At 60.7% G+C, this 15150-nt stretch overlaps 1 protein-coding gene across 6 annotated transcripts; it reads left to right on the forward strand.

Moving 5' to 3' along the window:
• The first annotated feature begins 1148 nt into the window (after positions 1-1148).
• On the forward strand, positions 1149-14469 carry SH2D5 (SH2 domain containing 5). Of its 6 annotated transcripts, none has more exons than XM_045991920.1 (10): positions 1149-1423; positions 6008-6136; positions 6490-6573; positions 7055-7129; positions 8153-8299; positions 9566-9814; positions 9977-10151; positions 10462-10570; positions 11024-11183; positions 12206-14469. In XM_045991920.1, the coding sequence occupies exons 2-10, from the start codon at positions 6050-6052 to the stop codon at positions 12407-12409; spliced, it is 1290 nt and encodes a 429-aa protein (XP_045847876.1). In that variant the 5' UTR covers positions 1149-1423; positions 6008-6049; the 3' UTR covers positions 12410-14469. The 6 variants fall into 6 exon arrangements, with proteins under 6 accessions (XP_045847876.1, XP_045847956.1, XP_045848129.1 ...); XM_045992000.1 differs by lacking the exon at positions 1149-1423 and adding an exon at positions 1456-1570; XM_045991833.1 differs by lacking the exon at positions 1149-1423 and adding an exon at positions 1903-2097.
• The last annotated feature ends 681 nt before the right edge of the window (positions 14470-15150 follow it).

The following is a 15150-nucleotide window of genomic DNA, read 5'->3' on the forward strand; positions in this document are numbered from 1 at the left end:
TGAGAGAGAGAACACAAGGGGGACGTAGAGGGAGAGGGAGAAGCAGGCTCCCTGCTGATCATGAACCTGATGTGAGGCTCAGTCCCAGAACCCTGGGATCATGACCTGAGCTGAAGGCAGATGCTTAACCGACTTGAACCATCCACCCAGGTGCCCCTCAAATAAATAATCTTTTAAAAACAAAACAAAACAGGGGCGCCTGGGTGGCTCAGTGGGCTAAGCCACTGCCTTCGGCTCAGGTCATGATCTTGGGGTCCTGGGATCGAGTCCCGCATCGGGCTTTCTGCTCAGCGGGGAGCCTGCTTCCCTCTCTCTCTCTCTGCCTGCCTCTCTGTCTGCTTGTGATCTCTGTCTGTCAAATAAATAAATAAAATCTTTAAAAAACAAAACAAAACAAAATTCTCATGCTTTTTTTTTTTAAAAGAAAGCTAGTAAGAATTAACCCTTTATCTTTTGTGTACCCTGCATTCCATAAATTGAGATTTTCAAAAAGCAGGAGCAAGTTGTAAACCATCACTGTACTCAAGGCCAAGGCCCTGGCAGAGCTTCATGAAGGGCTTCCGAGAGCACTCCATACGTGGAATTCATTAAACACCTGCCATTCAGTCATATATAAAAGAGACTCAAGGACAGAAGCAAAGTTCAACACCAACTAGTGTTAATTATTGAGCGTCTCGCTTACTGTGTGTCAGGCCCTGTGCCAAGCACTTGGCCCACGTAACTCACTGGATCCTGACGTTGCTATGAGTCAAGTGTTAGCAACACTTACAGACGAGGCACTCAGGATTCAAGTGATTAAGGTGTTTGCCCAAGGTCCCACATCTAGTAAGATGACGTGCCCAAATTCGGGACCAAGCCTCTCTAACCGTTACAGCCCAGGGCTGCCTCTGCAAGGGCATGCAGATGCTGTGGCGGACACCGACAGGCTCAAACCAGCCTCCTCCTGGAACCGGCCTGAGGTCCTCAGCTCCAACCTTGTTTCTCTGCCTCGCCCATCTCTATCAGCGTGCATGCCCTTCCCATTGGACGTGAGCCCCGGCTTTTTCTCCGAGGAGTGGCGTGTGCACAATGTCCCGCGTTTCCTCCGCAGAACTCGCGCTGCCCATGCACGGAAGGCTGGGCTGTATCGGGTTTGCAATGTATTTTTTGGCACCTAAAAGGTCCCTGGTCTGATGGGAACAAAAGTGCTTTCCAGTTCAAAGCTGAAGCTGACAGCTTCAGGGGCTGGGTGTGCCCACCAGGTTTCCCCCATCTAAGTGGATTTCCGTGCGACCCGAAGGATAGGGTCACGGCCCCAGCGCGGGGGCCAACGTTCACGCCGAGCTGGGCGGACTCGGATCGTCCTAGGAAACCGGCCGGGCGGGGAGAGGATGAGGAAGAGGAGGCGGATACCCACTACCCTCCGAGGCTGAGGGGAGGAACGGTGAGACTGGTCGGGTGCCCCGGACGCCGGAGGCCGGGTCCGGAGCGCAGCCACTCGGCCGTCGAGACGACAACCACTGAAACAGCCAGGCTGTGTCCTGCGCACTGGGGATGGAGGCCCCTCCTGATCAGGGCCGCTTGCACGCTAGTAAGAGGGGCGGCGTGACCAGCGAGAGTCGCGAGGGCTCTGCAAGGGGTGGAGGAGTCACTGGCGGTCTAGGAAGTCTTCCCGGAGGAGGAGCTGCGGGAGCCGCCGTTTGGAGGAGGAGGAGGAGCTTCCCGGGGGCAGGAGGGCAAGGTCTCCTCAAAGAGGGAACCGCCAGCCAGGCCCTGGGCACTCGGACTCCTCAGCCCGGGAAGAAGGGACGGCGCAGGGCGGGAAGGACCCTTCAGGCCCTTTAAGGCGGAGCGCCGGGGCGAGAGCAGGCGGGGGCGGTGCCAGGGACTCTCGCGGCCGCTGATTGGGCGGCGCGACTAACCGGAGCGGCTCCGCGGGCGCCGATTGGCCGGCCAGGGCTGGGCGCCGCCGCCAGGTGATACGGCCTGCTGGTTCCCGCGGCCACGTGGGGGGCGCGCGGGCCGGGGGCGCCGCGGGGCGGGGGGCGGAGACGCGCAGGGCGCGCCGGGGGTGCTGCGCGGCGCTGCGGCGGCGGGACTGGAGACGCGGCGGCCGCGGTGAGTGAGCGCGGGGGAGCGGGGCCGGGGCTTGCGGATCGCCGGGAGCGGGGCTCGGTCCCCCCGGCGCGGAGGTGGGAGGAGGTCTCGGATGGGGAGGAGCATCTCGGCCGCTTCCCTCCATCACCGCCACCGCCACGGTCGCCGTCCATCACCTCCGCCGTCACCTCCCCGTCCCTCCGCCGTCCTGCCTCGCTCGCCCCTCGGGTGGTCCGGGGAGTTTCTCTGCCCCGGGCCGGGGACTGTCAGCCCAAAGCCCTGGCCGCACTCCACAGGCGCGACGATAATTGCAGGACAAATGACCCACGCGGGGGAGCGCCCCACTTAATCCTGAAAACAGCACTTTCCGCTCCAAGTCGTCTGCTCGGAGAAGCCATCCTCGACCACCCTGTATTAATAGCACCCCCACCCCCCCCCCCATCATATGTCCTCCTCACCCTACTGTATTTTTCTCCAAATCACTTAAGCCCCGCGGAAATGTCGATTTCCAGTACCGTTCCCCCAGCCCTGCTTGGGCGCTCCCCAAGGGCCGGGACTCTGTTTCGTTCACCCGGCACATAGTTGGCACTTGGAATATTGTCAGAAGGAGCAGATAGATGTACAAGCCCAGGAGGCAGCTGCTATTACTATCCCCACTTTACAGGTGAAGAAATGGAGGCTGAGAGGACTTGCCGACCTGAAGATCCATGATGCTGATCTTGAGCTCCCGCTGCTTGGGTGGCCTAGGGCAGAAGGAGTGTGTCAGGAAGGGGGTGGGGGGAGGCTCTTCTGTGAGGCTTAGCGAAAGGTAGTGGAGGTGAGGCAGCCGCCAGAGAGGCTCTGGCAGCCCCAGACCATCTGGGCAGGAGGCAGTCAGACTGAGAAAGCAGCTGTTTTGCTGATAAGATCAGCCCCCAGCGGCTGAGGTGTTCAGGGCAGCTGGATAGACTGGGACTCGCCAGGCTCCCATGATGGATGCCCTGCTTACCTGGGAGAGGAGTCTAAGCAGAAGACACTGCCATGGCCTAGGGGAAAAGCTCCCAGAGACCCAGGTTTGCTTCCCAGCTCTCCCTGATGCTGTGTGATCTTGGGCAAGTGGCTTCACCCCTCTGAGCTCCCCTTTACTAAGCCCAAGAGTCCAGGGTGAGTGGTCTCCCAGGGTGCTATAAAGCACCCCCCAACCCCATGACTCAACTCAGCCATGGTGCAGTGCAGAAGAGGGCTTCTGTCCTTGACCCTGGAGCCAAGTCAACCTGTCCAGTACCCTGTCTCTAAGCAGGACCACCTGGAAATTCTCAGAGGAGCAAAAGAAGAGCCCTGGGCTCATTCCAAAGGTGTCCTCCTAGAATGGTGTTGGCCCAGCCGGGTTCCTGTGTAAAACCTTGGAAAAACAAGTGTGCTCCAAAGAGATAAGTGTGTGTTTGTGCCCAGAATGAGTAAGCAGGTCTGTTTCTGGGTTAGGGGGAGCCTGGTACCATCCCTCGTTTGGGTACCCTCAAATTCAGGCCTGGGGCTGACATGCACTGGGAGGGAGAGAGGAAGAGGGAAACTTCCAGTTTCCTGGGGGAAGGATCAGGTGAAGGTGGGGGGTGCTCCCCACCCCCACTATCTGGACCGTGGAGTGTCCCCAGGAAAGCTGCCTTTCTGTATCTGGAAGGAGGAGGCGGTTCGCAGCCCGAGACACAGCTGTCTCGGCATGTGTGAGTGTGAACGTGAGTGTGCCTGAGGGCCTGTGTGGCTCTTTCCTGTCTTACACCTTTAGTGTCTGAGGGGCTGTGTCAGCACAGGCAGGATGGGAAATGTGCTCATCTCTCCCTCCCCCACCCCTCCTTTATCTATTATTTTGTCTTTGCTTCTCTGTTCCCACGCCTGCTGACTGCCCTTCAGCCTCTCCTCTCTCCCTCTCTCCCTTCTGCCCCACTTGTGGTTTGGTTTTTGCCTCCACCTGTGGGTCCAGGGCACCCCAACCCATGCTGTGATAATGAAGACAAAAGGCGAGTTCGCTGGAAGCGCCGTCTCCACGCCTGGAACAGCGGCCACGCAGCCTTTGTGCCCGTTACACATCTAACTTGGTTGTATTTAAACAGCAAATGGACCAAAAAACTAAAGATAAATTTAAAAAACCATAAAATGGACAACAGGTGATGGATGTGATGTGAAAAAATGATCAGGATCAAACAGTGGAGGGTGCGAGGCCATTAAAGCAGGAAGAGAGAAGATACAGGAAGGAGGAACCGGGACAGCGTCCACGGGACCGTGCAGCCTTTATTTCTGGCTCTCCTGGCGGGGGCCTCTCATGGAAAGTGAAGTAGGGGGTTGCTCCCAGAATGTCGTGGGTGGCTGCTGCCGCCCCCACCTGGGCTGAGCCTGGGGCTGAAGGTCTGGGCTGGCAGAGAGAGGTTCCTGGGCTCTTGGCACTGAGAGCATCTGTAGGAAGGTGGGTTGAGCACACCCAGGACACACCCATTTCCTGCCCAGCGCCCTAATACTTGCTCTCTCCTGTAGGAATCCTGGCTCCCAGGCAGGCCTCTCCCTCTGCCTCACTCTCCTTGACTGAGGTCTTCCTGTCTTTCCATGCAAAGAGGGCCCTGAAAGTGGTCAGAGCTCGCTGTCCTCCCAAGCTCCCTCCTGAACAGCAGGCTTCAGGGTCTCCCCACCCTCCGTGTACCTGTTAAGCGTTCCTCCAGGCCCAGCTGGGATCATGCTGGGTGCCTGCTCCTCCATTCAGTTCTAGGGTCTTCACATGATCCCAGGTTTGGGGATGCAGACATGGAGGCTCAGAGAGGTAGGGCTGTTTGCCCAAAGTCACACAGCATTTGGACCCGGATTTCTCTGATCCTAAGTGCAGTGATTGGAAGTGGTCTGGTGAGTAGACAGGCAGGATGGGAGATGGAGGCAGGGTCTGAGTTGGCCCCAGGAAGGACTGAGGGAACTGAGTCATGGGGGACCCAGACAGAGGCCATCGGCCATTCTTTCTCAAGATGCCTTGATTCCCTGTTCACTGTGCACCAGCTGCGGTCATGAGCTCTAAATGGGGAGTGAGCGCTCTCCCTGTCCTTGAGGGTGGTCTAGTAAGGGAGGTTTCCTTCTCTCCTCCACTAGTGGATTTGGGAAAGGGGCCCCACAAAAGACCAAAACCTGGGCTGGGTTGGGGGGCAGGGCTCCTTCAGTCAGGCTGGCCGAATGAGACAGGGCCTGTGTAGCACGTCACTAACCTCAGGAGCTCAGGCCACCGAGCTCAGAGCCATTCCCATAGGTCACAGAACTCCTGGCCTAGAGCCTTCTATGGCTCCCCACTGCCCACAGGGCACAGCCTCAGTTGCCTTGGGGAGTAACAAAGGCCGATCCCAATCTGGCTCTGGCCCACTCTTCTGGTAAGTTCTAGCCAAGGGGTCAGCTGCTTTCTTCCCTGTGCCTCTGCACAGTGGCTGCAGTCACGTTCCTCCTCTCGGTGCTCCCTTCCCTCCTCTCGGGTGCTCCCTTCTCAGGCGTTCTGCCTTCCCTGGCACTTTATACAGGCTGGTTCCATGGCCCTCGCCCCTACTTCCACCCCGGGGCAGGCAGAGGCCAGAGCACAGAGGTCGCCTGCCCCACCCCTACCTTGAGCTCCTCCCCCAGAGCTCTCCCCTCCACGAGGCCTTCCTCGCTGCAGCAACCCCCCAGCCTGAATTTCCCCGCCTCCTCTCTCCTCTGTCACCATCTAGCATGTTCCATATCTTACTGATTGATCCGTTCAGTGTCTGTCTTCCACACAAGCCTGTTGGCTCCCCGAGGGCAGGAGGGAGTCTGTCGGTTTATTCTGGGCTGTGTATTCCCTGTGTTCCCAGTGCCCTGGACGTTGTCTGGCGCACGGCAAGGGCCCAGGAGGGATTTGCAGGGTGAGGGGAGCGGGAGTTCCCGGGGGTCATCCTTTCTCCCCTGCCCTTTGCAGCCTTTTCTCCCGTGGAGCTGGAAGCTGGGGACCCTGGGGGCCATGCAGAGGGCCGGGGCAGGGGGCCGGAGGGCCTCTGACTGCGGCCCTGCCCCTCACCGGCCCAGGTGCATCACCAAGTTCTCCCAGGTGGGTGGGGCCGCCTCCATGGGGTGCGCTCTCGTGGGCCGGAGCTGAGTGCAGGTCCTGGGGGGTGGGGAGGAGCTATGCCTGTCTTGCCCAGCGGAACCGGACTCTAGAATGCGTGTGGGCACAGATGAGGAGATGGGGCCTCAGAGGGGCAGAGAGGCGTGACGAAGGCCGCCTGCTGGGAAGGCAGCAGGCCCTGCTAGACTCCGAGTCCAGTGCTCTGTCCCTGTCCCCAGCTTACCCGGCAGACCAGAGTGTTTGGTGGAGGGGCGAGGGGGAAGAGTCTGGAGGGTGGGATCAGGAGCCATGGTCCTGACTGCTTGGCCTCCTTCCCGCCCTTACCACGCCCCAAGCAGTACGTGGGCTCCTTCCCCGTGGACGACCTGGACACCCAGGACAGCGTGTGGCTCGTGCAGCAACAGCTGTGGGCATTGAAGGTAGGGAGCCAGGACGGGTACGTGCCTGTCCCTGTCCCTGTCCCTAGCAGGGATCACAGCCTGGGAGGGTCCGGCTGGAATGGCCCCTGCGGCCATCTCACCCAATCCTCCAATCATAGAGATGGGGCGGGGGAGGCCCAGGGAGGGGCAAGACCAAAGTCATTCTGAGAAGTGGGCCCAGAGACGACCACACCCAGGCTCCTGAAGCCGTGTCCCTTAAACCCCGGGACCACTTCCCTTGGGCAATTGTGATCTGCCTCCCATGGGTGGACGCCACAATGGAGATGTGGGGGATGGTCATAACATGGCCCGCTAAGACCCTGTCTGGGGGGTGGTCTGCCAGGCCCCATCCGCACCTCCTCAGCTCCTGGGGAGACCACTCTCCAGGGCCCAGTCCCTCGGCAGCCGGGGAGGAGTTGACTGAGCAGCCCGATGGGCCTGGTCGGTAACGCTCCGCCCGGACCAACTGTCTCCCACCTAGGATTGTCCCCGACGCCGGGCTGTCATCCTGAAATTCAGCCTTCAGGGCCTCAAGATCTACAGCGGGGAGGGCGAGGTAGGAGCCTGTGTGGGTGGGTGCCAGTGAGGACTGGAGGGGACCGTGTCCTCCTCCCTCAGCCCCCAGCCCTGCACCACCCCTTGAGTGTCCCTGCCTCCCCAGCCCGCTCTGGGCCTTTGAACGTCCCTGGCAAAGGTTTCTCACCCCCGGCCCCGGCCTGCAAAAGCTCCAGGTGCTACTTCCTGGCCTGGGTGCCAGGATGGTCAGCTCTCTGCAGGCTTCGGGGCTCTGGGTGGGTCTGCCCAAGGTCGGCCAGGAGCCAGACTCAGGCGGGAGGCCCGTCGTGAGTGTCTGCCTGATTGCCGGTCCTTCTTGTCATGGGGCAAGCCAGTGTGTGTTGAACACTAACCTTGGGGCGGACTGTGTATCCCACAGCCCTGGGGCCGGTCTCCTAAGATGGGTGCGAACCGTGTCCCAGAGCTGTGCGTCATGTAGGCTTTGTGCTCAGGTCCCGGGCACTCGCACGGGCCCCGCCCGCACCCCATCAGAGGGGGCAGCGTCCCCACTTAGTAAGTGTCGCGCGGGCTCCGAGGGCTGTGCTTGCCTGATCAAGTCACCCAGAGAGCGGCGGTTTCTGACTCCAGACACCAGACGTGCACCCCAGGGCCCCTGGTCACTGCCTCTTTTCATGCCTCCGCAGGCAGTGAGCGCTTTGCCATTTGGATCCATAGCCTGGGGAGTGCGGTTGGGGGCGGGGTGGGGTGGGGGGACAATCCCAGCCAGCAGGTTGACAGAGGGGAGCACGGGACCGAGCTGCGAGGCCAGGTGAAGGCTGAGAGTTCCCCTCTGAAGCAGGGTTTGGGCAGGCCTGGGAGGAGGGAAGAGTTCTTCCCCTAGGGGCCGGCGGGGGGTGGGGGGGGTGGGGGGGTGGGGGGGTGGGTTAAGCTGGGCTCTGAGGCCTGATACCAGGCCCCGGAGGCCAGCCAGCAGGCGTGTGGGACCCACAGGGCGGACACCCCCTGGGCCAGCAGCTAGAGGCCACGTGGGGCTGACGGAGCCCGTCGGCCCGCTCCTCCCCAGGTGCTCCTGATGGCTCACGCCCTGCGGCGCATCCTCTACTCCACCTGGTGCCCGGCCGACTGCCAGTTCGCCTTCCTGGCCCGGAACCCCCAGCGCCCCGCCGGCAAGCTCTTCTGCCACCTCTTCGTGGGCAACCAGCCTGGAGAGGTACCTGGGGCGGGGGGCAGGGGAGCCAGCACCGAGGCGGGGTTTGGGGGCGTGCCGTGTGCCAGCACAGGCTCCAGACCCCTAGGCCTCGGGGGGCTCAGCTAAGCTGGCCGGAGTCCCCTCCAGGCAGCCACTCCTTCCCGCACCGGCTCCTTCTGCGTCTCTGCCCACTGAGGACCCCACCAAAGCAGGTTAGTGGCCTCAGCGTTCCCCGGGGCCTGGACATGGGGATCAGGCCACGTGCTTAGAAATTGGATGGTCACTCTGCCGGGCCTCTGCTCATGCTGTCTCTTAGCCTGGAATTCCCTTCCCCTTCTGGCGAATTCCAGCTTGCCCTTCAAGGCCAGCCTATGTGCCTCTGACGCCTACCTTGAGTCCTCCGGACCACTCTTCCTTCCGAGGTCTCGGAACATGAACCACATTCTGTCATTGGTCTGTCCCTAATCACAGACAATGGAATTCTTTGACAGTAGAAACTGAGGCCAGGTCTTGAACAGCTCTGCTGCGTGGCCCTGTGGGGCTAGTGGGTGAGTGGGTAGATCCCAGAAGCCAAAGCCAGCACAGCCACCATGGACAGCAGAGGCTTGGCAGCCGACTGTGTGGCCAGCAGGGACTGGGCTTGGTGCCAGCTAGCAACATTTGCCGTCAGCCCTGTATCTCAAGCTCTTGTGTGGGCTCCTGGAAGGACAGGGGGCTGACACGCTGCCCTTGACCTTCTGGAGCTCACAGCTCCAACATTTTGGGGCTGGGTGAAGTAGGTGGGGGGTAGCACGTACAGGCCCCGGAGCGGTAGGCTTGTGCTGGGGGCTTTCTGTGCTCTGCTGCACTGAAGGAGCACAGGAAAGTGGGGATGGGGTCCCCCGTCTGTCTGCCCAGAATCACACAGCAGCCCCGAGTGACAGAGCTGGGACTGGAGCCCAGGCTGCGGGATTGGAGGGCCTGGGCTCGTAGCCAATCCTCTCAAAGGGAGTGGACATGGGGTGGGGTAGTCAAGCTAGGGGCGGGCGGGCGTTTAGCCTGTGTATTCCCAGCTCCAAGCGTGACGCCTGGAACAAAGCGGGGCCAGGATCTGTTCAATGAACAAAGGAAGCTGCTGGGGGGACTGCGTGGTGGTGAAGTTTGAGGGATGCGTGGGAGTTTTCCCAGGAAGGATGGGGCAGAGGATCCCAAGCCGAGGGCTGCACGCGCTAATAGCGAGTGGGTTGCCGTCTAAGGAGTCCCCCAGGGAGCCCGTCCCGCCTGAGCCAGCCTCTTCCTCCTCCCCAGGTCCAGATCCTGCACCTGCTGCTCTGCCGCTCCTTCCAGCTCGCCTACCTCCTGCAGCACCCCGAGCAGCGCGCACAGCCTGAGCCCTGCCTGGGGTCTGCAGGGGACATAGCCCCGAAGCAGCCGTCCGGCCCCGGGGGCCCCCCTGGCCTAGCACGGGAACCCTTCAGCCGTGGTCAGCTCTCACAGAACGTGCACGCGCTGGTCTCCTTCCGGCGGCTGCCAGCAGAGGGGCCCATGGGTAGTGGGGTACGCAGCACCCCAGCCGTGGGGTGGGCAGTGGACGAGGGAATTGGGCGAGGGTTTGGGGGTCATGGGAGAGGAATGCAGCACAGCAGAGGCAAGGGGCTCTGCCTGGCTGGGCAAGGGTCTGAGTCGGCCTGCCCCTGTGGGCCCCTCTTGGTGCCTTAGAAGGAGCTGCTGGAGTCCGAAGGCCGAGGCGGGGCCCGCCATGCCCGCCTGGGGAATCCTTACTGCTCGCCCACGCTGGTGCGCAAGAAGGCCATTCGCAGCAAGGTGATCCGCTCTGGAGCCTACCGCGGCTGCACCTACGAGACCCAGCTGCAGCTGTCCGCTCGGGAGGCCTGTGAGTCCCCGGGGCTCGCCTGCCGCTTGGGTGCGGGGCCGCAGGCCCGCGTGCGTCCTTGTGAGTCAGAGGGCTGGGCCTGTGTGGGCACGTGAGTGTGCAGCCAGGTGTGCACACCGGGGGGCTTGCACAGGTGATCGGACAGCTGTGGGTGTGCTCCAGCTGGTGAGCGGGTGGGTGCGCGTGGCTGTGGCCGTGGCGGGACCTATCTCTGCACGGGGGAGACTTGGCGAGGAGAGGAGCATGGCGGGGAGGGGGTCGGCGCTGTGGGGCGGCCTCTCTCCCTCTGACCCCTGGGTGGTCTCCACAGTTCCTGCCGCGTGGGAGGCGTGGCCCCGGGGACCTGGTGGCCCCTCGTGTCTGGTGGAGAGTGAGGGGAGCCTGACGGAGAACATCTGGGCCTTTGCTGGCATCTCCAGGTACAGGGGGGCCTGGCCCAGCTGGTGCGCAGCCCCTTGGGCTGGGCAGAGGAATGGACAGTGGGATGCCCTGAGCTGTGCCACCTTCCTGGACAGAGGCAGAGCCGTCCTGGCCTTGGTGGGCCTGGGGCCAGGGGCTTCCCCCACTGGGCCTGTTTTCTCAAATGTGAAATGGGGATGATCGCAGGCCTTTGGAGAGGATGAAATGGGGTCACTCAGGGAAAGCTCTCAGCACCTCGCCTGTCACAGGGCAGCTGCTTCCTAACCGCCACCTCTTCAAAACTCCCCAGGGTGGGTCTTGCCGCGGTCAGCAGTCAAGGGCCCCTTAACGCCTCTTAGGAAGGAAGCTTCCCTCGGCAGAGGGCCTTCTCTGGGTCAGGTGATGCCATCAACCCCCGGGGAGCGACATGAGGCCAGAGTCCTACCCTCAGCCTCTCCCCGCTGCCCTGCCAGGCCCAGCGCCCTCGCCCTGCTGCGGAGAGACGTGCTTGGGGCCTTCCTGCTGTGGCCGGAGCCCGGCATCAGTGGCCAGTGGTGCCTGTCGGTGCGGACACAGTGCGGTGTGGTCCCCCACCAGGTCTTCCGGAACCACTCGGGCCGCTACTGCGTGGAGGTGAGCAAGCAAGCAGCCTGCTCCGCCCTGGCCCCTGGGCCCTTCCCCCAAGCCCCGCCCTTTATAACCTGAGGTGGGGGGGGAACCCACGTGCCTCATCATGGTACCGCATTGGTTCTCTCTGGCCACACCCCTTAACTAATTCTCCATCTAGTTTGTCATTGGCCCAGCAGGCCTTCAGAGGGGCCTTTTTGGTTTTTTTGTTTTTTTAAAGATTTTATTTATTTATTTGACAGAGAGAGATCACAAGTAGGCAGAGAGGCAGGCAGAGAGCGAGAGAGAGAGGGAAGCAGGCTCCCTGCTGAGCAGAGAGCCCGATGTGGGACTCGATCCCAGGACCCTGAGATCATGACCTGAGCCAAAGGCAGTGGCTTAACCCACTGAGCCACCCAGGTGTCCGCCTTTTGGTTTTTTTTAAAGTATTTTGGTTTTAAGTATTTGATAGAGACAGAGCAAGCACAAGCAAGGGGATCAGCAGAGGGAGAGGAAGAAGGAGGCTCCCCACTGAGCAGGGAGCGGGTGCTGGGCTTGATCCCAGGACCGTGAGATCATGATCTGAGCCGGAGGCAGACCCTTAACCATGGGAGCCACCCAGGTGCCCTCAGAGTCTTGGGCCCTGGTCATGCCTCCCATTTCTATAGGAATCCCGGCTCTTAAAAGTGGCTTTCCCACGCCCTAGCCCATCTTTTAGCAGAGCTGGAAACTGACTCAGAGAGGGCAGACACTGGCCTAACCTCACCCAGCCTCTGGGCTTCCAAGTGTGGAGTCTTGACCTGATCACAGGTTTCCAGGGGCTGGATGTGTGCACTTGCTACAAGATGAATGGCTCAGTCCCGTCCAGGCTGGCGAGAGAGAAAGAGAGGAGACAGTGTCTGGCTCTGCCGTAGGCAAGACGGTGACCTCTCTGAGGTCGAATTTCCTCCATTCGGAAGTGGGGCAGTATCCCTTGTGAGGGGGTGGGGGGTGCCCAGAGCGGAGCTGTGGGGGAAGGGAAGCTGGAGCTTCAGCCCTTTCCGCCCTAGCACCTGCCGGCCGAGTTTGCCAGCCTGGAGGCCCTGCTGGAGCACCACGCCGGGACCGAGCGCAGCCTCTTCTGCTCCCTTGACATGGGCCGCCTGAACCCCAGCTACGAAGAGCAGGACTGCGGGTCTGAGGGCAGACCCCCCCGGACACTGCGGCCCCTTGGCCATGCCAAGTCCGAGGCAGAGCTGCAGGGCCTGGGCTAGGAGGCGAGCCCCCGGCCCTACCTCACCCTGGCTCCTGGGCCTCACCAGGCTACCCTGCCCCTCTGCTGCCCTGCTGGTCACCAGTTCCACCCGCCGACTCTGCCCCTTGGACCAGTCTTCCATCATGTCACCACCTGTGGTAGGGGGGAGCCCTGACACTGGGGATTGCTGGTGGCTTCTCACGAGACATGTGGCCCGCGGAGATTGTAGGCGGGGCAGGCGGAGCTCCAGGCTTTCCAGTCACCTGCTGCGTGACTTGGGGTGCTTGTCTCTGGGCTTCACTTTCCTCCTGGGAGGGGAGCTTTCTGAGGGGGCAGGAAGGTTTGTTCACGAGGGATGTGGTCCTCTCCCAAAGAGGCCAGCCCTCGGGGCCCTGACCAGGAGTCTCCCACCAGTACCTGACTGAGGCGGCCCGGCACATGAGGGAGAGGTGACTGGGGAGGCTGGAGTGAGTCCTCAGTGTGGGCAGAGACCTGGGAGGGAGCCACCCTCTCCAGGAGAGAATCGGAGAGCGCTGGGAGGAGCTGACGGCCTGGGGCAGCTGGGCCCAGCTGAGCCTGCCGGCAGAGCACAGCCTGTGTCTCACAGCATCTGACAGCGAGGAAGTCTTCCATTGAATTCTGTGAATTCCATTAGGAATGAAGCTTAGGAGGGCACGGAAATGCAGGATGGACGAAGGGCCATGCCCCCCACACACCCGCACGCGCGGACACCTGTCTCTAGAAGGGATGTGAGCCAACAGCGCCAAGAAACTCTGTGCTGCTTAGAAAGTCTGGTTTGTCTCCAGTCAAATCCACAGGGTTGTGATTCCCGCCCCCACACCCCCAGGACCACCGAGACACACACCCCTACATACACACGCGCGCGCACACACACCCCGGGCTCATTTCCTTTGTGCATTTGACCAGGAGGGGCCCGCAGTGAGCCACATGTGTGCAGGGTGACCAGGGTCCTGTTCAGCTCATCCTGCGGGCCGGTCTGGGTTTGGGGGTTGCCCGGGAAGCCACCTGATTCTGGCCCACTCCCCACAATGGCGCGCTGGCCATGGTCGTCAGGGGCCGCCTCACCAGGCCTGCCGCACTGGGGATGGGCTCAGAGTGGAACCATCCAAATGTGGAACTGATGTGGACCCTGCCAGAGGGGCCTGGGCCTCGCGGGGTGGGTTGGGTAACAGGGAAATGACTCTGGTCTAAGGTAGTGACCCTGCAGTGAGTGAGAGATCCGGGTACCCAGCACCTTTACAACAAGTAAGCTCGACAGACAGACACAGATACCGAATTACTTAAGGAACAGGCTCACTTTGGAGGAACTTCTATTCCTGAGGCAGAGGCCGAGTCACGAATCTGGGGGCTGCCCTCTCCCACATCTGGGAGTGGGATGTGACTGTTCTGTGCCTTGAAAATGACGATTTCTGACTCCTGGGAGGAAGAGGGCGGCCCTGATGGAAGAGAAAGAAGGGAGGCTCCTCCGGAGGTCAGGCCTTGGCTTCCCAGCTGACAACCTCCTGCCCAGGGAATGGGCTGGGGACCATGTCACTCTCATCACAAGGGATAGCAGGGGTAGGAGGTGCCTGTCCTTTGGGGGTTCTTCTCACTAGAACCACAGCACTGAGTTTACACTGAATGGGAGGGGGAACAGGGACTCAGTTTATAGCCATTTCCAGCAGAACCCATGGTCCCTCGTGGGAGGCCTGGTCTCACACTTCCCTGGCAAGGAGAGGGGTTTGCCGATACTGGGTGTCCTGGGGTGCTGGTATTATACCTGTTTAAGAACTGGCGACTGGCCTGGCCTGAGGCCAAAGCCTACCTCTGTGAGAGATGGGTATCGTTTGAGCATATCCTCCGTGTGGACAAGGTATCAAGAATGTTCTCAAAGCACTTTAACATTCCTTCACACAGTACTCATCACGTGGTGTGCAGAGGGCAAGGGTTGTGACCCAGTGTGCAGATGCTTCAGTGTCTTAACCATAGATCAGTGTTCTCTCTGTTCCCACTGGCACCATCTGGGTAACCCGCTCTCCTTACTGTGTGCACTTGAAACAAATAAAATGCATTTCTTCCGATTGTCTAGCACAGACTTTTCCTTTGAAAGTCAAAGTCTTTGTCCAGTTTGCCTATCTTGGTTTGCCAACCATAACTTTAGCTGGTGCTGGGTGGTGAACCAGAGGGATCCTGTCCTCAGGGGCTCAGGATGTCCTGAAGGAATAGCATAGGTAGATTAATCCTGTCTCTTCTGTTAAAATCCTCAGTGGGTACTTCCTGCAGGGAAATGACAGTTGCCATTCTGGCTGGAGGGACTTGGGCTGAGCTAGGGGATTTTGGCCCGGCTAACCTCTCTGGCCAAAAGACTTCGGTTCTCAAAAATGGTTTTGTTTTGTTTTTTAACCTTTGTCTTAGAAAAAATGGGGGCAGCATTAGAAGGAAGATTTGCTCTGTCGGAGGCAGCCCTGCCCTGAGTCAGTAGAGGGGTGTGGATAAAAGGCAGCAAGGTCCCTGTCACCGTTCTCAGTAGGCCTCTAACTACCGCATGAAGCCCTGCCTCCTGCATTCTCCCCGTCCTAGCTGAGCAACCTGGGGCAGATTGCTTAACCTCTCTGAGCTGGGCAGTGGGGATTAGAGGAGAGAGCTGACGACTCTCCTAGGGGCTGGGTGCAGAGAACGCGCAGACCCCCCACCCCCACCCCCGGGAGCCGTCGGCTGTGACGCCACAGGCGTTGCCGGGCAACCGCGAACGCCGCGGCG

This window comes from Meles meles, chromosome 1 (genome assembly GCF_922984935.1).
Source record: "Meles meles chromosome 1, mMelMel3.1 paternal haplotype, whole genome shotgun sequence".
In the NCBI taxonomy this organism is placed as follows: Eukaryota; Metazoa; Chordata; class Mammalia; order Carnivora; family Mustelidae; genus Meles; species Meles meles.

Bases quoted from the DNA above. Each gene is read 5' to 3' on its own strand.
- SH2D5 (XM_045991920.1), top strand. From the start codon at position 6,050: ATGCAGAGGGCCGGGGCAGGGGGCCGGAGGGCCTCTGACTGCGGCCCT. The intron at 6,137-6,489 runs GTGGGTGGGGCC...CCACGCCCCAAG, and splicing joins GCATCACCAAGTTCTCCCAG to CAGTACGTGGGCTCCTTCCC. The intron at 10,152-10,461 runs GTGAGTCCCCGG...TGGTCTCCACAG, and splicing joins GCTGTCCGCTCGGGAGGCCT to TTCCTGCCGCGTGGGAGGCG.